This window comes from Theropithecus gelada, chromosome 9 (genome assembly GCF_003255815.1).
Source record: "Theropithecus gelada isolate Dixy chromosome 9, Tgel_1.0, whole genome shotgun sequence".
NCBI classification, from domain to species: Eukaryota; Metazoa; Chordata; class Mammalia; order Primates; family Cercopithecidae; genus Theropithecus; species Theropithecus gelada.
The window spans coordinates 74,046,552-74,069,540 of NC_037677.1; the positions used below are offsets into that span (position 1 = coordinate 74,046,552).

General features: G+C 38.6%; 1 protein-coding gene across 6 annotated transcripts in view; it reads left to right on the forward strand.

Annotated features, from left to right (window-relative positions):
- ANK3 (ankyrin 3) overlaps positions 1-22,989 on the forward strand; it is a 707,282-nt gene that overhangs the window by 657,139 nt on the left and 27,154 nt on the right. For 4 of the 6 annotated variants that reach the window (XM_025395913.1, XM_025395911.1, XM_025395912.1 and 1 more), the window contains 6 exons: positions 9,137-9,211; positions 12,808-12,939; positions 13,834-13,977; positions 16,979-17,287; positions 17,555-17,645; positions 20,925-21,303. In XM_025395913.1, the coding sequence (XP_025251698.1) occupies positions 9,137-9,211; positions 12,808-12,939; positions 13,834-13,977; positions 16,979-17,287; positions 17,555-17,645; positions 20,925-21,303 (1,130 nt within the window). Of the gene's footprint in view, positions 1-700; positions 8,510-9,136; positions 9,212-12,807; positions 12,940-13,833; positions 13,978-16,978; positions 17,288-17,554; positions 17,646-20,924; positions 21,304-22,989 lie in introns of all 6 variants that reach the window. The other 2 variants (XM_025395909.1, XM_025395910.1) reach the window with 1 other exon arrangement.

Sequence of the window (22,989 nt, forward strand, 5' to 3'; positions counted from 1 at the left end):
GTAAAGCATAACCGAACTGTGCATGGGAGATACAGATTTAAAATCCAGTGGCTTCACAGTTTGCACATCAGTTGCCTGTCACTTAAAAGTTATTTTGGATTCTGCATGAAATAGGCTTGAGTGGTTTTTGAAAAAAGTTTTAGATATTTAATGTATAGCTACATATATTGAAATGGTTCTAAGTAGGTGCAATCTGTATCATGGAAAGGCTAAAGGAGAGAGAGGACATTAGAAATTACTAAAATGAAAGTTGTATGGTTGCACGAAACAAACATGTACCTATACAGGCAAAATAGAACGGCTACTGATATTTCAAAACCAACACATAAGAAAGTCAATAGGAAGTAGGGAACAGTTTTCCATTATGGTTATTTTTCTCATCATTAATTCTTTCCTCGTGTTTTCTATTTTTCATTGTTTGCCTCTTTGGTTGCAATGTGCTTTTTCTTTCATTTCACATTACTCTGTTTTTTTATTTAGTTGTTTTTTTTTTTTAACTTTGGATTAGTTATGTCTGTAGAAATTTATTTTTCCTCTTAATCGTTCCTTTTGCCTCTTCCATTCTAAATCATGCAAACAATTGTACTTGCTTTTGTAATATTTCAAAGTTTACTGACCAATTTTTTTCTCTGGTCTCTCTGTTTCTCAACCATTTTTGTTGATTTTTGTGTTTGATTTCATTTTAAAATTTAAGAAACAGTTGAACGGAGTACAGGAGCAACAAGATCCCTCCCCACCACTTACTCATACAAGCCATTCTTTTCTACAAGACCATACCAGTCCTGGACAACAGCTCCGATTACAGTGCCCGGGCCAGCCAAGTCAGGCTTCACTTCTTTATCAAGTTCTTCCTCTAATACGCCATCAGCTTCTCCGTTAAAATCAATATGGTCTGTTTCGACGCCTTCTCCAATCAAATCCACATTAGGCGCGTCAACTACATCTTCAGTTAAATCCATTAGTGACGTGGCATCTCCAATTAGATCCTTTCGGACAATTTCTTCGCCGATAAAAACTGTGGTGTCACAATCTCCATACAATATCCAAGTTTCCTCTGGTACCCTGGCTAGAGCTCCCGCAGTCACGGAAGCTACGCCCTTAAAAGGGCTGGCATCCAATTCTACGTTTTCCTCTCGAACCTCTCCAGTGACTACAGCAGGGTCTCTTTTGGAGAGATCATCGATTACTATGACACCCCCTGCCTCCCCCAAATCAAACATTAATATGTATTCCTCAAGTTTGCCATTTAAGTCAATTATTACATCAGCAGCACCGCTAATATCTTCACCTTTAAAGTCAGTGGTGTCTCCAGTTAAATCAGCAGTTGATGTCATTTCATCAGCCAAAGTTACAATGGCATCTTCTCTCTCATCACCTGTGAAGCAGATGCCTGGACATGCAGAGGTAGCATTAGTCAACGGATCTATTTCCCCTCTAAAATATCCATCATCTTCAACTTTAATTAATGGATGCAAAGCCACTGCCACGTTACAGGAAAAAATTTCTTCAGCTACAAACTCTGTGAGCTCTGTGGTCAGTGCAGCCACTGACACAGTTGAGAAAGTGTTTTCTACCACGACTGCAATGCCATTTTCCCCACTCAGGTCCTATGTTTCTGCAGCACCATCAGCTTTTCAGTCTCTAAGAACTCCTTCCGCAAGTGCACTCTATACATCCCTTGGGTCGTCAATATCTGCAACTACCTCATCTGTAACTTCATCAATTATAACAGTGCCAGTATACTCTGTAGTCAATGTTTTGTCAGAACCAGCATTAAAGAAACTTCCAGACTCTAATTCATTTACAAAATCAGCAGCAGCCTTGCTGTCACCCATTAAAACATTGACTACGGAGACACGTCCTCAGCCTCACTTCAATCGAACTTCATCTCCAGTTAAGTCCTCTTTGTTCCTTGCACCCTCTGCCCTTAAGTTGTCTACACCATCTTCTTTATCTTCCAGTCAGGAGATACTAAAAGACGTGGCTGAAATGAAAGAGGACCTAATGCGGATGACCGCAATACTACAGACAGATGTGCCTGAGGAGAAGCCATTCCAACCTGAACTCCCAAAAGAAGGGAGAATTGATGATGAAGAACCTTTCAAAATTGTAGAGAAAGTAAAGGAAGACTTAGTGAAAGTTAGTGAAATCCTTAAAAAGGATGTGTGTGTAGATAATAAAGGATCACCCAAATCACCAAAGAGTGACAAAGGACACTCTCCCGAAGATGACTGGATAGAATTTAGTTCGGAAGAAATCCGGGAAGCCAGACAACAAGCTGCTGCGAGCCATTCTCCATCTCTGCCAGAGAGAGTGCAAGTAAAAGCAAAAGCCGCCTCCGAAAAGGATTATAACTTGACCAAAGTTATTGATTACCTAACAAATGATATTGGGAGTAGTTCACTGACAAACTTAAAATACAAGTTTGAAGACGCAAAGAAGGATGGTGAGGAGAGACAGAAAAGAGTTTTAAAACCAGCAATTGCTTTGCAGGAACACAAACTCAAAATGCCTCCAGCCTCCATGAGGCCTTCCACCTCTGAGAAAGAATTGTGTAAAATGGCTGATTCCTTTTTTGGAACAGATACTATCTTAGAGTCTCCTGATGACTTTTCTCAACATGACCAAGATAAAAGTCCCTTGTCTGACAGTGGCTTTGAAACAAGAAGTGAAAAGACACCTTCAGCCCCACAAAGCGCTGAAAGCACTGGTCCTAAACCACTTTTTCATGAAGTTCCCATCCCTCCTGTCATTACAGAAACAAGAACTGAAGTGGTTCATGTTATCAGGAGCTATGAGCCCTCAGCTGGGGATGTTCCCCAGACCCAACCAGAGGAGCCTGTGTCACCTAAACCTTCACCTACTTTTATGGAATTGGAACCAACGCCCACCACCTCTAGTATTAAAGAAAAAGTTAAAGCATTTCAAATGAAAGCCAGTAGCGAAGAAGATGACCACAATCGGGTTTTAAGCAAAGGCATGCGTGTTAAAGAAGAAACTCACATAACCACAACCACCAGAATGGTTTATCATTCTCCACCAGGCGGTGAAGGTGCATCTGAAAGAATTGAAGAAACCATGTCAGTCCATGACATCATGAAGGCCTTTCAGTCCGGGCGGGATCCTTCCAAAGAACTGGCAGGTCTGTTTGAACATAAGTCGGCAGTGTCTCCAGATGTTCACAAGTCTGCTGCTGAAACCTCAGCCCAGCATGCAGAGAAGGACAACCAAATGAAACCCAAACTGGAGCGTATAATAGAAGTCCACATCGAAAAAGGTAACCAAGCTGAGCCCACTGAAGTCATTATTAGAGAAACCAAAAAGCATCCAGAAAAAGAAATGTATGTGTATCAGAAAGACTTATCCCGGGGAGATATTAACCTAAAAGATTTTCTGCCAGAAAAACACGATGCTTTTCCTTGTTCAGAGGAACAGGGTCAGCAAGAAGAAGAAGAACTTACTGCTGAAGAGTCATTGCCTTCTTATCTGGAGTCTTCCAGAGTAAACACTCCTGTGTCCCAAGAAGAAGATAGCCGCCCTAGTTCTGCTCAACTCATATCTGATGACTCTTATAAAACATTGAAGCTTTTGAGTCAACACTCAATAGAATACCATGACGATGAGTTGTCAGAACTAAGAGGGGAGTCTTACAGGTTTGCTGAGAAAATGCTTCTGTCAGAAAAGCTAGATGTATCTCATTCTGATACTGAGGAATCGGTTACAGACCATGCAGGACCCCCTAGCTCAGAGTTACAGGGGTCTGATAAGCGGTCCAGAGAAAAAGTAGCCACTGCCCCCAAAAAAGAAATTCTCTCCAAAATCTATAAAGATGTTTCTGAAAATGGTGTAGGTAAAGTGTCTAAAGATGAGCATTTTGATAAAGTGACAGTGTTGCACTATTCTGGCAATGTTAGTAGTCCAAAACATGCCATGTGGATGCGCTTTACTGAGGACAGATTAGACAGAGGTAGAGAGAAGTTGATTTATGAAGATAGGGTGGACAGGACTGTGAAGGAGGCTGAAGAAAAACTGACTGAAGTGTCACAGTTTTTTCGTGACAAAACTGAAAAGCTCAATGATGAACTGCAGTCCCCAGAGAAAAAGGCACGCCCTAAAAATGGCAAAGAATATTCTTCTCAAAGCCCTACCAGTAGCAGCCCTGAGAAAGTGCTGCTGACAGAACTGCTGGCATCCAGTGATGAATGGGTTAAGACAAGACAGCATGGCCCTGATGGACAAGGCTTCCCCAAGGCCGAGGAGAAGGCACCCAGTCTCCCCAGCAGCCCAGAGAAGACGGTTCTCTCCCAACAGACTGAGGACAGCAAGTCCACAGTGGAAGCCAAAGGAAGTATTTCACAGAGCAAAGCACTGGATGGGCCCCAGTCTGGATTCCAGCTCAAACAATCTAAACTCAGTTCCATTAGATTAAAATTTGAACAAGGCACACATGCAAAAAGTAAGGACATGTCTCAAGAAGACAGAAAGTCAGATGGCCAGTCCAGAATCCCAGTTAAAAAAATACAGGAGAGCAAGCTACCCGTCTACCAAGTTTTTGCTAGAGAAAAACAGCAGAAGGCCATAGACCTCCCAGATGAAAGTGTATCTGTGCAAAAAGATTTTATGGTATTAAAAGCCAAAGATGAGCATGCCCAAAGCAACGAAATTGTTGTAAATGATTCTGGCTCTGATAATGTGAAAAAACAGAGAACTGAAATGTCAAGTAAAGCAGTGCCTGACTCTTTTTCTGAGCAGCAGGCTAAAGACTTGGCATGTCATATAACCTCAGATTTAGCAACTAGGGGACCATGGGACAAAAAGGTCTTTAGAACCTGGGAGAGTTCGGGAGCCACTAACAATAAGTCTCAGAAAGAAAAACTTTCGCATGTACTTGTTCATGATGTAAGAGAGAATCACATTGGTCACCCTGAGAGTAAAAGTGTTGATCAAAAGAGTGAATTTATGTCTGTGACTGAGAGAGAACACAAATTGTTAACAAATGGCTCTCTCTCAGAAATTAAAGAAATGACTGTAAAATCTCCCTCCAAAAAAGTCTTATATAGGGAATATGTTGTGAAAGAAGGGGACCATCCAGGTGGATTGCTTGATCAGCCTTCCAGGAGGAGCGAGAGCTCAGCAATGTCACACATTCCCGTCAGAGTTGCTGATGAGAGGAGAATGCTGTCTTCTGACATTTCCGATGGTTTTTGTGAACAGTCGGCCTTTCCAAAACATGAACTATCCCCAAAATTGTCCCAGTCAAGCATGAGTAAAGAGACAGTTGAGACACAGCACTTTAATTCTATAGAAGATGAAAAAGTTACCTATTCAGAAATCAGCAAAGTTTCCAAACACCAGAGTTATGTAGGTTTATGCCCACCTCTCGAGGAAACCGAAACCTCCCCCACCAAATCTCCTGATTCTTTAGAGTTTAGCCCAGGAAAGGAATCTCCCTCTAGTGATGTATTCGACCACAGTCCTATTGATGGATTGGAAAAACTCGCACCACTAGCCCAGACAGAGGGAGGGAAAGAGATAAAAACTTTACCCGTTTATGTCAGTTTTGTACAAGTGGGGAAGCAATATGAAAAGGAGATACAACAAGGAAGTGTAAAAAAAATCATAAGTCAGGAATGTAAGACAGTGCAAGAAACCAGGGGCACCTTTTATACAACTAGACAGCAAAAGCAACCTCCTTCTCCCCAAGGTAGTCCAGAAGATGATACTCTAGAGCAAGTATCCTTTCTAGACAGCTCTGGGAAAAGCCCTTTAACCCCAGAAACGCCCAGTTCAGAGGAAGTGAGTTACGAATTTACATCTAAGACACCTGACTCGCTCATAGCTTATATACCAGGCAAACCCAGCCCAATTCCCGAGGTTTCTGAGGAGTCAGAGGAGGAGGAACAGGCCAAGTCAACCTCCCTAAAGCAGACTACAGTGGAGGAAACAGCAGTCGCACGTGAAATGCCTAATGACGTGAGCAAAGACTCTAACCAAAGACCCAAAAATAACAGAGTTGCCTATATTGAATTTCCCCCTCCTCCACCACTGGATGCGGACCAGATTGAGTCAGATAAGAAGCATCATTTTCTCCCAGAAAAAGAGGTTGACATGATTGAAGTCAGTCTGCAAGATGAGCATGACAAGTACCAGCTGGCTGAACCTGTCATTAGAGTGCAGCCACCTTCACCAGTGCCTCCCGGGGCAGACGTCAGTGATTCGAGCGATGACGAATCTATTTATCAGCCAGTCCCAGTTAAAAAATATACGTTCAAATTAAAGGAAGTGGATGACGAACAAAAAGAAAAATCCAAAGCTTCTGCTGAAAAGGCTTCCAACCAGAAAGAACTGGAAAGTAACGGATCTGGAAAAGATAATGAATTTGGCCTTGGCCTTGATTCACCTCAGCATGAAACTGCCCAGAATGGGAACAATGACCAGTCCATCACAGAGTGTTCCATTGCCACCACAGCAGAGTTTTCTCATGACACGGATGCCACAGAGATCGACTCTCTGGATGGCTATGACCTGCAAGATGAAGATGATGGCTTGACAGAGAGTGATTCTAAACTCCCAAGTCAAGTCATGGAAATTAAGAAAGATATCTGGAACACAGAGGGCATTCTGAAGCCAGCTGACCGCTCTTTTAGCCAAAGTAAACTCGAAGTTATTGAGGAGGAGGGAAAGGTGGGACCAGATGAAGACAAGCCACCTTATAAAAGTTCTTCATCTGAAAGGACTCCTGATAAGACTGATCAGAAGTCAGGGGCCCAGTTCTTCACACTGGAAGGCAGACATCCTGACAGATCAGTGTTTCCTGATACTTACTTCAGTTACAAAGTAGATGAAGAATTTGCCACTCCTTTTAAAACAGTAGCTACCAAAGGTCTAGATTTTGACCCTTGGTCCAATAACCGAGGGGATGATGAAGTTTTTGACAGTAAATCACGGGAAGATGAAACTAAGCCATTTGGGCTGGCAGTAGAAGACCGCTCTCCAGCAACAACCCCTGATACAACGCCAGCCAGAACGCCAACTGATGAAAGTACCCCAACTAGTGAGCCTAACCCCTTCCCATTTCATGAAGGAAAAATGTTTGAGATGACTCGCAGTGGTGCAATTGACATGAGCAAGAGGGATTTTGTTGAAGAGAGGCTCCAATTTTTCCAGATTGGTGAGCATACTTCTGAAGGGAAGTCAGGGGACCAGGGGGAAGGGGATAAAAGTATGGTCACTGCCACACCACAGCCACAGTCAGGGGACACCACTGTAGAAACCAATCTAGAGAGAAATGTAGAGACACCTACAGTGGAACCTAACCCCAGCATCCCGACCAGCGGAGAGTGTCAGGAAGGCACATCCAGTAGTGGCTCCCTGGAGAAATCAGCAGCAGCCACTAACACCTCTAAAGTTGACCCCAAGTTGCGCACGCCTATAAAAATGGGAATTTCTGCATCCACCATGACCATGAAGAAAGAAGGCCCTGGAGAAATAACAGATAAGATAGAAGCGGTGATGACCAGTTGTCAGGGATTAGAAAATGAAACTCTAACAGTGATTTCAAATACAGCCAATAGCCAGACGGGCGTTAGGCCCCATGAAAAACATGATTTTCAAAAAGATAACTTTAATAACAACAACAATTTGGATTCTTCCACTATACAGACAGATAACATTATAAATAATGTAGTTCTCACAGAACATTCTGCACCCACTTGTACCACAGAGAAAGACAACCCAGTGAAAGTCTCATCAGGAAAAAAGACAGGGGTACTACAAGGACACTGTATAAGAGATAAGCAGAAAGTTCTTGGAGAACAGCAAAAAACAAAGGAATTGATAGGGATTAGGCAAAAATCCAAACTTCCCGTAAAGGCCACTTCACCAAAAGATACCTTCCCACCGAACCATATGCCAAACACTAAAGCGAGTAAAATGAAGCAGGTTAGTCAATCTGAGAAAACCAAAGCCCTTACTACTTCTTCATGTGTAGATGCCAAGTCCAGAATTCCAGTGAAAAACACACACAGGGATAACATAGTTGCAGTTAGAAAAGCATGTGCCACACAAAAGCAAGGGCAGCCAGAGAAAGGCAAGGCCAAACAGCTTCCATCCAAGTTGCCAGTAAAGGTAAGATCCACCTGTGTCACTACCACCACCACCACCACCACTGCCACCACCACCACCACTACCACCACCACCAGCTGCACAGTTAAAGTTAGGAAAAGTCAGCTCAAGGAAGTATGTAAACATTCCATTGAATATTTTAAGGGAATTAGTGGTGAGACCTTAAAGCTTGTGGACCGCCTCTCTGAAGAAGACAAAAAGATGCAGTCCGAGTTGTCCGATGAGGAAGAAAGTACCTCAAGAAACACGTCGTTGTCCGAGACTTCCCGGGGTGGCCAGCCTTCGGTTACAACGAAGTCTGCTAGAGATAAGAAAACAGAGGCAGCACCTTTAAAATCAAAGAGTGAAAAGGCCGGCAGTGAGAAAAGGAGCAGTAGGAGGACTGGTGAGAATGAAGGCAGTCAGGTCTCTCGAGCACTCTGCTCACATCCTGGAGAACGAGCATAGTTTGTAAACACTTTCCAACTCGTAGACCCTAGTGCATGAACTGTTGTGATTGCCTGTGGAGTGACTTAACCGTAGTTTCTCATTATGTCATTGTCATCTGTATGTGCTGTCGTATATACTCTTCTTTCTGCCTTTTGACCAAACTACACGGTAGACAGCTAGGGAAGCATGCTGAAGATATTGGTGTCATTCAAGATGAACAACTTTTTTTTTCTTTTTTAATGTGCTAATGGATATGATTCTGTCAAAGTAAAAGCACAGATGTTGAAATCCCATCATGGTGTTTTCACCAACACGACACTTCTGTAACTGTTGTAAACTAGCTAGCTCGTCAGCATGTTCAATCCCATTACATTGAGCATCCATGTAGTCTGACATTTGGCCTGATGCAGGTGAAAAACAAGTGAGCCATGTGCAAAGAAGTGTTCATGTAGGTGACTAGGACACATTTAAGTGTACAGTGTTAGCATTAGTCTCTCTGTAAAATCTGCATACTGCTAAAAGCAATTTTCCAGTATCGTATCTTTCTTGATGATTATTTTAATTAAGAAATTGTAAATCGTAGGTCCACAGAGTCCATGTGAACGGACAGATATCAGGATGGCAATAGTAGCCGATCACCTGGGACTTAGTTGGACAGGTAAGTGTATACACTGCTGAATGAAACAAATTAGTTTCTTCATTTCTTTGTCTTACTCACAAGCAGTTCAATATATATATTTTAAAAATAGAAACAAGCAACTAGGAAAAAACATCTTTATCACCAATTTTATCTACCCAGAGATAAATACTGATTGTACCCTGTATACTGTGTTTTTCCAAAGCCTTTTCTATGCATATGCGCTAAGAAATAGAAATTTAAATTTATTTTACCTTAAATTTAAGCATTTTCTTCACAATGTCACTTCTGTAGTATAGGATAACCTTTTACTGAATAGCAAATTTATCTTGTAGCACAAAAGAAAACACAGCTAAGGCCTATGACTTAATTAATCAAAATTCTTTCACATGGTTTATGTCCTTAGAGCAGCTTTCTAGGCAACAGTTCAATTAACCCATGCCTAGGTTGCACAAATTTTAGTCCTTCACTGTGAAGTCCTCTTCACAATTTTTATGATATATACACATAAAACTGTATTTACCTGATACTCTTCTTTAAGTAAACTCACTTTTATGCTCAAAAATTTATTTAAAAGAAAAATCTTGTATTACTTTGATAATGGGAAAGGATTATTTGCATTATCTTTGTAAACAAGAAAACAATGACAGTTTAAATTTTGAATTAAAAATTTTTAGTGTGATTTTTAAAATATGATAAGTATGTAAATAAATACATTTAATTCACAAAAGTTGAAGTCTATAAAATTCATGCCTGTAATCCCAGCACTGTGGGAGACCAAGGCAGGCAGATCACTTAAGATCAGGACTAGCCTACCCAACATGGTAAAACACTGTCTCTACTAAAAATACAAAAATTAGCCAGGTGTGGCGGTGCATGCCTGTCATCCTGGCTACTCGGGAGGCTGAGACAGGATAATCACTTGAACCCGGGGGGCAGAGGCTGCAGTGAGCTGAGATCGCACCACTGCACTCCAGACTGGGTAACAGAGCGAGGCTCCATCTCAGTAAAACAAAATAAAATGAAAGATAATGAGATTCCATATCAACTGGACAAATTGGACAATTCTGCATTGTAATTCTGACCTTAACAGGACCCTTAAAATCCTACCTCACATGAATCAGAAATTTTAAGTTTTATGGGTTATTTTTTAATGCATGGCCAAATAATAAATATTCATTATCATCACATCTAAATTCATCTTGCATACCATTAGCAACATACATTCCATATAGTTATCTCTATTTAATTGGAGAATATGAAACTAGATAATAGGAAGCAATTTCATCTAATTGTTTTTTCCTTTGAATGCCCCCAGTCCCCGTCCACCCCCCCCCCACCACTACCCCATATCAAACCCTCCTCTCTTCATCAACCTAGTCTCTGCTCTCAGGTCTACTGCTAATGGCTGGGAGCTGAGTGGAGTTCTGAAAAGATAGGTGGTCTGAGTAATGTTTTGTAGGCAGTTGAGAGTTAATGGTAATTTATTATGTATAAATATTTACTAATATCAAATTTATATTTTGACATTGGACATTGTAATCTGAAAATATACTGGAGCAAATGTTTGTTTTGCATTATTATATGCCTAGAACTGTTATTTTCCTTAAGCAAATACAGTCAGAGTAAATTTTTGGAGATATGGCATAGTAGCCAGACAAAAAGCCATAAACCTAAAATTCCTAGTGTCAGTGTCTTTGCTCTTTATTAAGTCTCTAGACAATGGATACAGTTTTGTCCTGAAGGCTTATTGGGCAGTAGGAGTGTTGTCTCTTAAGACACAGAGATGAAGAACTAAAAATAATTAACTTCTCTAACTAGAATTACTGTATGCTCTATGATAATTATTAAGAATATTAAGCATTTAAGAGAACAAAATTTACATCTGTCCCTCGAAACCACTATTAACATCTTATGTGCTTTTTTTAAAATAAGAACTTTTTATCATGTTATACATACAATGTAATCTGCTTATTTGTAACTGTATCTTTCTACAAAATTCAATATTTTCTGATCTTGGTTTTAATGCATAAAAAATATCCAATAGATGTACCTTATGATGGTGGTTTTCTAACTGTGGTTCACAATGCTTCAATGACACGTGAAATCAGTTCATGCTTTGTTTTTGTTTTTAAATGGAATATTATATAAAAGAAAATGACTGTGTATTATGTGTATTAAGGCTAAATTTTGCTCTGTGGAGATCTGATTTTATTTATGTAAACACCATGATATATAATGTATTTCTAACTGTAGGCCATGATCACAACAGTTGTTTGCAAGCCACTGCCTCAAATTAACTCTTATCCTTTTGTTCAACATGCGATTGTTTTCAATGAACATTCATGTATATAAATCGTTGTATACAACTCATATATTGTCAGGGTAAATTTCTAAATGTGAATCACTTGGTCAAAAGATAATGGACTTTTTTGAGTCTCTGAATGCATTTTGCAAAATTGCTGGAAGTATTTTGTAAGGGGGATAGAGTCTTGACCAATTCCTTTTCCATGGGATCATTTTTGCCCATTTCTTACTTTTTGTTATCATTTAAGGTAACACACACTTGATAAATTGTTTTAATATAAAAAAAAACACAGTGGGAACTAAGTCTCCTTCCCTTCTCTGACTCCTAAGTTTCCCTTCCATGGCAGCCACTAATACTGAGATCATATGTATCTTTCCAAAGACCCTCTGCAATTTACAAGATTCAATATGAGTATATATGAGTATATACAAGTAGATGGACAGAAAGCTGTCTCCCTTTTATTTTTTTACTCAGTAGCTTCATATCATATAAGATGATCTGGCCTGGAGTCATCATATAACCTCCTGTGTGGAGTTTATGAAACTTGAAGGCATAGAGGGTGGAATATTATGTGAGTAAAAGATATCTTCATGAAGACTGCTTAGCACAAACCCTATCAGCATCTCTTGTGCCATATACATGAATTGTATACCTCTACGTATCTTGTAATTTGCTCAGATTGTAGAGAATTTGGCTGAATTAAAAGAATCATGCAACATCCTCTTTGCAAACTCCAAAAATCTTTTTTATTTTTTTAGATAGCCTCTCGCTCTATTGCCCAGGCTGAGGTGCAGTGGCCCAGTCTCAGCTCACTGCATCTGCTGCCTCCTGGGCTGAAGTGATCCACCTCAGCCTCCTGAGTAGCTGGGACCACAGGCATGCGCCACCACACCTGGCTAATTTTTGTGTTTTTGTTGTTGTGTGTGTGTGGAGATGGGGGTTTTGCCATGTTGCCCAGGCTGGTCTCAAACGCGGGTGCAAGCAATCCACCTGCCTCAGCCTCCCAAAGTGCTGGTATTATAGGTATGGGCCACTGTGCCCAGCCTAAGTCCAAAAATCTTTATAAGATGGTCTTTAAAAAAAAAAAAATCTGATTATAAGTCATTACCTAAGGAGAGTTAAGTCACAGCCTGCGTATGGTCACTACTTTGCTATGAAACCAAGTATATAAAAATTAATGTCTGAGGCTGTACTTGAGCTTGACTATAAAATTCCCTTTTCTTTTTGTGGCAATTGAGAATTACTTTTATGAAACATGTGTGATAAAAGTAAAATATGCAATCTTAGTAACTCTCTTTCTTTTCTACAGAACTGGCAAGGGAACTGAATTTTTCAGTGGATGAAATCAATCAAATACGTGTGGAAAACCCAAATTCTTTAATTTCTCAAAGCTTCATGTTATTAAAAAAATGGGTTACCAGAGACGGAAAAAATGCCACAAGTATGCCGAAATTATATTATTTTAACTTTCAAAACTGCATAAATGTAATATTTTAGATGAGCCAACTGTTAGGTTCATTCAAGTATTATTCTAATTTTCTGTAATCTTTAATATAGAAAAATAAGTGATCATGAGGTAACAGCAAGTCTTTTGACGTTATACTTGTTTAATTGAGTGTTAACAGTCTAAATTTCTATTCCTCAGAAGTTTTTTGGAAAGCAAGTAGCAGGGAATTTTTCGCATTTGACCTGTCATTCTCTCTGTGACCATTAAAACTGCAAAAAAATAATGTTAGTTGTTAAATCATGGGACACAGTGATCAGAAACACTCCGAAGTTACCACTATGGTTGGAGGCAGATGTGCAGAGAGGGACGACAGGGTCATATTAGGGGAGCAAATAGTTTTACTCAGCTTGGTTGGCTCTACTGTTGTTGGGTTTGGTTTTGTTGGCTGGTGGGATTGGGTGGTAGTCCTATATTTTGGCAAGTGCTAACCCACAACAATGTGGAATACATTATTGCGGGTTTGCCTGTGTCAACTTGACCTCAGAAAGTCATTAAAATGCTAAGTACCAAATACGAGGGTGACCTATTTTGGCATTCTAAGAGGAAAGGAAACTTTAGCTTTATTAGATCCCCTTATAACCAAAAGGAATCTAGCTATTTTAAGGCACTGTTCCGGTGGAACACAGCTTTACAAAGTGATTAAGACTCTGACACCTTCCCTGTAGCAGCGAGCATTCTGAGTCCTCTGGATAGGGAGATTGCAGAGATGGAGTAAGAAGGAGTTAAAATGTCAACAGGGCTGCAAAAGCCATGCCTTTGTGTAGATAAAGTGCTGACTGAAAGAACATAATTTAATTGAGTTTTCAACCTTTTTTTTCTCCTTTTCAGCTGATGCCTTAACTTCGGTCTTGACAAAAATTAATCGAATAGATATAGTGACACTGCTAGAAGGACCAATATTTGATTATGGAAATATTTCAGGCACCAGAAGTTTTGCAGATGAGAACAATGTTTTCCATGACCCTGTTGATGGTAATTGAATTTAGTGTTCATATTTATTTAATCATTTGATAAAATTTGAAAGTGCAGTCAGACAAGGCAGTCACTTAAAAGCAACTGAACTGTGATTTGCTTGACTTAGTTTCTCATTTTCACAGCATTTTCTCTGCCAGAGTCTGCAAATAAACACTCTGATATCAGAGCAAACTTGGTAAATACCTCTTTATATACAATAGAAATCATGAAGTAGGAACACCTAAGGTATCTGAAAGAGTTGGTATTTCTAATATTTCATAAAAGTTAAATATCTTTTGTCACTTTCAATTTTTAACCCCCAAACTAGTTACCTCTTTTATTCATATATAGGTCAAACAAATGATGAGCCATTTTTATCAAAGAAGCAAGGTATTGAGTCAAGTGTAAGCATATAGTATACAAATTGTAAGGTAAAATGGCAATTTACTGTTGTGGCACCAAGTATTTAAATGTGCACTGAAAAAATTGAATGTATAATTCAAGTAAGTGCTTTAGTTATTTAGCATTGTTATTTTAACTTCATGAATATGCTGCCATTTATTCTTTTGGAGAACTACTTGATCTCAAAGGCAGTGCAATTTCTAACTCAATCGGCATAGATGTTACTAATAATAATACCTCTTTTACATTAGCTTAATTTATATAATAATCTTGTCATTTTTTCCTATGTAAATTGGTGCTTTTTTCACTGAAATATTAAGAAAAACATGATAAATATCTTCCTATGTTTTTCAAAATAGTCCCGTCTTACGTTCACAAATGAAAATTTATTCCTACAATGAATTTTTATTTTGTTTTTGAGACGAAGTCTCGCTCTGTCTCCTAGGCTGGAGTGCAATGGCATGATCTCAGCTCACTGCAACCTCTGCCTCCTGGCTTCAAGCCATTCTCATGTCTAGCCTCCCGAGTAGCTGGGATTACAGGCGTGCGCCACCATGCCCGGCTAATTTTTTGTATTTTTAGTAGAGATGAGGTTCCACCATGTTTGCCAGGCTGGTCTCGAACTCCTGACCTCAAGTGATCCACCCGCCTCTGCCTCCCAAACTGCTGGAATTACAGGCATGAGCCACCCCACCTAGCCTCTATAATGAATTTTGAGTTGAAAATTTGATGATGGTATGGAGGCAGGAATAGGAACTAAAGATATTTTTCTACTATTCCATTTTTAAACTGGCAAAGTTAGACTAACAAGAGTCACTAACTTCTAATTAACTTCGAATTCTGCATATATTTTGTGGAAAGATATCTCAAAATTCTTAGAAAGTTTCTGCTTATTAAAAAGTTTAAGTCTGACTGAGCACAGTCTGTCTCTTAAAAAAAGTTTAAGTCAACAAAAGATTTAAAGCATACTTGTTATCCATGTAACAAACACAATAGGTAATGAAGTAAAAAGTGGTTCTTTTTAAGTTTATAAAGACCATAGCACCTTGGAAAAATGCTCCCTTTGAGGCCTTGTCGTACATGCAAGGCCATATATTAGTAACCACATGCTTTTTGCACTAGATAAATATAGATCCTCTTATCATCAAATTTTAAATTATTGATAAGTTATAGTTTATACAATCTTCTTATATTCTTTATTGGGAAAAATATTTTTTAAGTAACTGTAATAAAAACGATAATCAGAACACAACAGAAGTAGTGTTGAAAGCTTTATTTAATTTGAACATTTTTAAATTGGAATATCCTTAAAATATAGTCAAAAATGAAAGGGCTTTTTGTTGCTGTATCTTAATATTTTTAAATTCCTTGTTCAAAATTTCTTAGGGAAATTTAGAAACATGTATATGAAGTAATTTCACTAAGGCAGATTAAAAACCTCAGCTAGTCTTAGCCAGCTGTTTGACAAGCATCTGGTTTATAGATGACCATAACTGAAAAATGTTCACTTACCTATAGCAATTTGAGTTTACAACAGCAGCTAAGTTGGTATTTACCTTGGACTGATGGAAAAATTAGACTTTCATTTTGTAGACCAACAATTCAGAAACTGTGCTTTGTTGCTTTTTTCCTGTCTCTCCTCTTCATTGAACTTTTATGAAACTTCCTTTCCTCACCATGACCAGACCATTGTTGACTTTTCTCTCTGCCAAGGCAGAAAAATGCTTCCATAGTCCATGCAGCAATGTTTGTTTAAAACAAGGGATTAGCTCCCCTCTCCCCTTTTGCGTAGGCTGGTTAATAAACTCTGTGTTTCATAGCATTGTCATGAATATTCAGAGTGCTCCTTGCAAATGGTTTTCCTACTATCTCTGTTGTGTATCATTTCTCTTTATTTGATTCGTGGTTCTGAGTGGACCCTACCACCAACTTCACCAAGACCTTCATGTACTCCACAACCCTTCCATCTTGGTCATATCTGTTTTTGTACAACACCCTAGAACTACATGGAGTCGTTTAAACTTGGTCTGTGTTTTCAATCCTTTTCTTAACATCTTTTAAATTTTTTTCCCAGTGCCACTGCTCTAAAATCTAATAATCATTTCTTTCCAAAGATTAAATCCATTTTTCTGTGCTATAATTTCATGTGAAAGAAGTAAGAACTAGGTTGCATTGCTCATATGTACAGTTCTTAAAATAAGTTGTAGGTAATTAATTACAAAAATTGGTTTCTTGTGGCTTGCTGTATTCAGTCCACCACAGTATGAACTTTGCATGCTAAATATAGAAAGATAATAAGTATCTCATATAATGACAACTAACTTTATATTGGATTAGTCTGCATACTCTGGATTAGTGTGCATATTTACTTATTGTATCATAATTTCTAAAACAGAAACAATTGATAGCTTAATTAGTATTCTATTTTATTGGAGTTTGCACTAGGCTTTTTATTTCATTGTGTTACATTTAATTGAACTAAACCGATAAATTTATTGACATTAATCTGTAATTCATCATACATTTTCATGCCTGATATAATTTTAGTCATTCCATGTGTTTTTGTTTGATGTATTCTAATTCATTCCAGTCAGTCCAAATGTACTGTCTTCCATAGGTTATCCTTCCCTTCAAGTGGAACTGGACACCCCCACAGGGTTGCACTACACACCACCTACCCCTTTCCAGCAAGATGATTATTTTAGTGATATCTCTAGCATAGAATCTCCCCTTAGAACCCCCAGTAGACTGAGTGATGGGCTAGTGCCTTCCCAGGGGAACATAGAGCATTCCGCAGATGGACCTCCAGTCGTAACTGCAGAAGACACTTCCTTAGAAGACAGCAAACTGGAAGACTCAGTGCCTTTAACAGAAATGCCTGAAGCAGTGGATGTAGATGAGAGCCAGTTGGAGAATGTATGTCTGAGTGAGTATCCTCAATACCTTGGAGATTTGGCTGGGTCCCCAAAAGATGTTAAACCAGCAGAGCCTAGAAAACTAGGAGTAAGCTCTGAACAGCAGGAGAAAGGAAAATCTGGTCCTGATGAGGAGATGACGGAAGAGAAACTCAAATCTCTATTTGAGGACATTCAACTTGAAGAAGGAGTAGAGTCTGAGGAGATGACAGAAGAAAAAGTACAGGCTATTCTTAAGCGTGTTCAGCAAGCAGAACTGGAAATGTCTTCAATTACAGGTTGGCAGAATGAGACATCAAGTGGAAACCTAGAGGCTCCCGCTCAAGCTCGAAGAGTAACTGGTGGGTTACTAGATCGACTGGATGACAGGTATGGCTGTTTCAAAAAAGGGAAAGTGAAACACAGGTTACTTGTTAATAGTTTATCTTAAATACATGCTTTTTAGCGGTGACTTCTTCTAAATTACCATTCTAGTTCTGGGATAAAACCTGCTTTAAAGACCAGTTCATTATGTTAATCTGGAAAGGAAAGTGAATTTAAATTCAAAACTAGTGAGAGGCTGAAATAAAATGCAAGAAAAATTACATACATGCCCAAGATGTATATGTCATCTTTACTTTAGAATATTATTATTTTCTACTTTGTTACTTGTATGATTCTTTTCATATAGCCAGTAATTCTTGTTCATTTAAAATAATGAGGTGGGCAGATCACCTGAGGTCAGGGGTTCGAGACCAGCCTGGCCAACGTGGTGAAACCTCATCTCTACTAAAAATACAAAAATTAGCCAGGTGTGGTGGCACGCACCTGTAGTCCCAGCTACTCAGGAGGCTGAGGCAGGAGAATTGCTTGAACCCACGAGGTGGAGGTTGCAGTGAGTGGAGATCACAACACTGCACTCCAGCCTGGGCGACAGAGTGAGACTCTGTCCAAAAAAATAAGAATAATAATGAATGAAAGTCCATGTTGTTGAGAAATATAAACATTACTGGTTTTTTTTCCTAACTGCAAACATAAATATGTTCATTATTAAAACTTCAAATGCAGATTAAACAAATCAATACACCCCATCATCTACCAATAACATTTTGGTGGATTTTCTTCTATGCATGATTTTTTAAATGTCTTAATGTAAAAAGTGCAGAGAAGCAAAAAGAAAAGCCATCCATTCTCCTACCATACTAGGAAAAACTGATTTTACATATCCTTTCTATTTTTCCACGAGTCCTGTTTTTCATAATTTGAAAGGTACACAATTGTTTACACCAAATAATATTGCCATGATGAATATTTGTCTTTACCTAAAAATAATTTCCTGGTCATGAATCTGGTTAATTCTTATACTGGCCTTGCTCTAGAAAGGTGAGAGTCTAGAATCTGAGACATAGGTTCAAATCCCACCACCATTAGGAATGTACTTTGTGGTTTGGGATGAATGTCCAAGCTCTAAGAATGTCACTCTAATTATCTTTAAATATAAGAATACTACTACCTTCCTTAAACAGATTTATAGATAGAAAAAGAGAGGATGTATGTCTACCAAATGACTGACACAAATAGTAATTTCTCAGTAGCATTAGGCATTATTTTTATTTACATACACATTAGACTAAAACATATTTTACTTCAGTGACGGCTAGTGATAAACTTAAGTTGGACACAAATCATTACTTATATTATTTCATAACCATATTTTATATTTTTATGTCATTAATAAGTTTCTTGCTCAGGAAAAATTCTCAAAGAGGGAGGTTACAAAACTACTTTTGAAAAATTGCAGGCGTGAATGAATTCTCTCTACAGCCTACAAAAGAGACAATTGCAAAGACGATGACAAACAGTACTTATTTTGATGTTCAGATATAGTCACACAATTTATAGTTGCATATCAGGGAATAGCTATAGGAAAGGTGTTCATTATTATTAAACCAGCTGAAATTCCTTGTTTTATATAGGCTCTGCCAGTGAATTATATAGAAAAAACACTAGTGAATTCCCTGGTTCCACAGAAGGAGGAAAATGCCAGTCACTTTGCTCCTGTTTTCAGAATATGTAGAGTAGAAGAACGTACGCAAGCAATGTGGACTGGGGAGTAGAAAATTAAACCAAAGTCAAATAAAGCTGTATGTTACAAGACCTTCACAGTATGCTTGGATTATTTATCCTTACACATAAAGAATAGAGTGTGCTATAGATGTCTTTTAAACATAAGTACGTTCAGATAATCAGCATCTGATTTAAAGGGATACACACACATATATAAGTATATATTATACATATAAAGCATTGTACTAGTTATTGCCTTCTAGCAGTAATAAGCAAACATGCTAAAAATAATACACAAGCTACAAAAAAAAAAGTGAAAAATAGTCTATACTGAAACTTGTAGAAAACTTAGAAGTCAATTTAAAAGAAAGCATTGGAAAGGAAAGAGTTTTAATAGTTAAGGGAAAAACAGTTCTCTCAGTAGGTAGAAAAGAGTGTGCAACACTCAACTCACTAGTGAGATTAGCAGAGGTCAAGAGGAGAGAAAAATGAGATTCAAGTAAAGGTATTAGAGTTGGAAAAGTAATGACAGGATTCATGACTGAAAACATATACAAAGAATTGGAATTTGGGGTTCTTGGGGGAATACCGCAGTCTTGACCACAGGAATGTGTTTTGTTCTTTTTTGGAGACAAGGTGCAATTTTTTGTACAGTGGCTCAATCTTTGCTCACTGCAACCTCTGCCTCCCAGGCTCAAGTGATCCTCCCACCTCAGCCTCCCGAGTAGCTGGGACTACAGGTGTGCACCACTGTGCCCACTCATTTTTGTAGTTTTTTGGTAGAGACATGGTTTTACCACATCACCCAGGCCGAACTCAAATTCCTGGGCTCAAGGGACCCTTCTGCCTCAGCCTCCCAAAGTGCTGGGAATATAGGCAAGAACCATGAGTCCGACCAGCAGGTTATTTTTTTACTGGTGATAGAAAAGCATTCTGAAATATCTTCTCCTTTAAGATCGGTGGGCTTGGAACTCAAGGTATGTCCATGAGCCTCTCAGGATCACTCATCAAGATGATATAATTCAAGTAGCTATAGAACGGCAATTTGTATATTTAGATGAGAGCATAGCTAGGCAATTTGGCAACTGAGATATAGGGGATGTCTAGAAGCTGTGTAGCCCCTCCTGACACCTCACCCATGAGAGCCCCTTACATTTTATTTATTTATTTTGAGATAGAGTCTCGCTCTGTCACCCAGGCTGGAGTGCAGTGGCATAATCTCAGCTCACTGCAACCTCCACCTCCTGGGTTCAAGCAATTCTCCTGCCTCAGCCTCCCGAGTAGCTGGGATTACAGGCGTGTGTCACCACGTCTGGCTAATTTTAGTATTTTTAGTAGAGATGGGATTTCGCCATGTTGGCCAGGCTGGTCTTAAACTCCTGATCTCAGGTGATCTGCCTGCCTCAGCCTCCCAAGGTGCTGGAATTACAGGCACGAGCCACTGCACCCAGCTACATTTTAAATCCAGTGGCCACACTTTTCGAACTTTTCTATTTTATGCCTTCAGAAGTAGTCAAAAGACACAGTTCTTAAAACTTTCGTTTCTGAAACCTATATTCAGGCATATGTTGCCATTGTTAATTTGCAAATTTTCCTTTGCAGCCCTGACCAGTGTAGAGATTCCATTACCTCATATCTCAAAGGAGAAGCTGGAAAATTTGAAGCAAATGGAAGCCATACAGAAATCACTCCGGAAGCAAAGACAAAATCTTACTTTCCAGAATCCCAAAATGATGTGGGAAAACAGAGTACCAAGGAAACTCTGAAACCAAAAATACATGGATCTGGTCATGTTGAAGAACCAGCATCACCACTAGCAGCGTATCAGAAATCTCTAGAAGAAACCAGCAAGTTTGTAATAGAAGAGACTAAACCCTGTGTGCCTGTCAGTATGAAAAAGATGAGTAGGACTTCTCCAGCAGATGGCAAGCCAAGGCTTAACCTCCACGAAGAAGAGGGGTCCAGTGGGTCTGAGCAAAAGGTATGTCATCTGGTCATCCGGTAGCAGTCATTGAAATGGAAAGTATTGATGCTTTACTTCTTTGGATTAATCTTGTAGCCTGGGGCCCAAGGTTTTTTACAATTTCTAAATTATAAATGTGTGAAATTGTAGCACTAATGGTGGAGGTAAAGAAAGTACTGAGTTAAACACATACGTAAAAAAAGTTCTTAGTAAAATGTATGCCATTTGATTATACCTTCATTCACTGTGCAGTAAAAGGGAATAAGTATCTGTTTAGCCATTTTTAGGAGGGACAAGAACCAGAGAGACGTTAAGTAACTAGTTTAAGACCCAGTATTTTATCGGGGATGTAGGTCTCCTAACTCCCACTCCCACTCCGTGTTCTTCCTTATGGGAGGAGGATAATCATTCTGATCCTTTCTGGCTCCTTGGCATAAACAGTCTATAGCATCTGACCCATCTAAGTTCTATTCTATATGGTCTGTTGTCTAAAAGGGTGTTTTAAAAATTAAAGAGATGAAATTCTAAGCCTAAAATGAGCTGAGTTGACAGCAGTTAGAAATTTAAAATTAGAAGTATAATTTTTATAATTTACATAAATTGATGATGATTGTCTTAACATGTTTCTAATCACTTTAAATCCTCACTGTGATAGATTTGCTTGTTCTTTCTACTTTTGTGGTACCATCTAATAGATTTTTTTCTTTGAGGTTTAGTCTATTTTTAGACATTAAAAGTATTTTAAACTGAAATTATGACTCATACATGGATATAAGAAAATAAAAACCAGCTCTGTTTCCAACATTTTTTACTGCTTTTTAGTCTCTCAATTTTTATGTCTTTTCATCAACTCTGCAATAGACAGAGATTAATAGTAGCACTTACAGTTTTCGCTGAGACATACCCAGTTCACTGAAGACCCACTTTAGTGTTTTGGGAGGAAAAAACAAGTCTTCTCTAAAATAATGAGTTTAAGATTGATTTGAGGTTTAGGAAGACTTTTAGCAAACTCTCAATCGCTCAGGAGCTGATTCTCAGCTTATCAGTAATCGTATCCTTTCCTTTTCCCTTCTGCAGACAATGTTTGACTATTTTCAGGCTTGTTAGAAGGGAGAGTAAGAGGAAGTATAGTTCCAGATCATCTATTTTTTCCCTGTTAGTTGCTTTGATATAAGATTTGGGGTGGTAATCAGTTGCTTAAATGATATCCTAAAATAATCTCCAGCTCATTTAATAACTGCCTTCATCAAATTTTTATTAATTTTTTTTTTTTAGTTGTAAGCTCTTTTAAGTCTTTTTCAGGCCTTTCTTTAACTCCGTCCTGACAAGTGTGGTTTTGAATATTGATTTCTGTCTTTGACTTGACTCTTAGTATATTTAAGTGGTGGGAGTTTTGGATAAGTTTCCTTTTAAAATGATCCCACAAAATATAGAGAGAAGCAATAACATAGTGGTATTTTTCCTGTGAATATTTATTCTGCAAAAGCCTGTTAAAGTTCTAAAGGCAAATTACTATACACATATATATAAACACCGCTGTGTGAGTACATGTGCATAAGTCTGGGCCGCTGGAAAATCATATTGGCCATTGGCATAAAGACTGTTGAAAATTAGGTTTTAAACCCTGAGTGGAAACTCAGCCGAGTTTGTCAGTAATGGAAAATAATTTGCCATTAGAAAACATTTTCAAGATTTCTTGTAAAT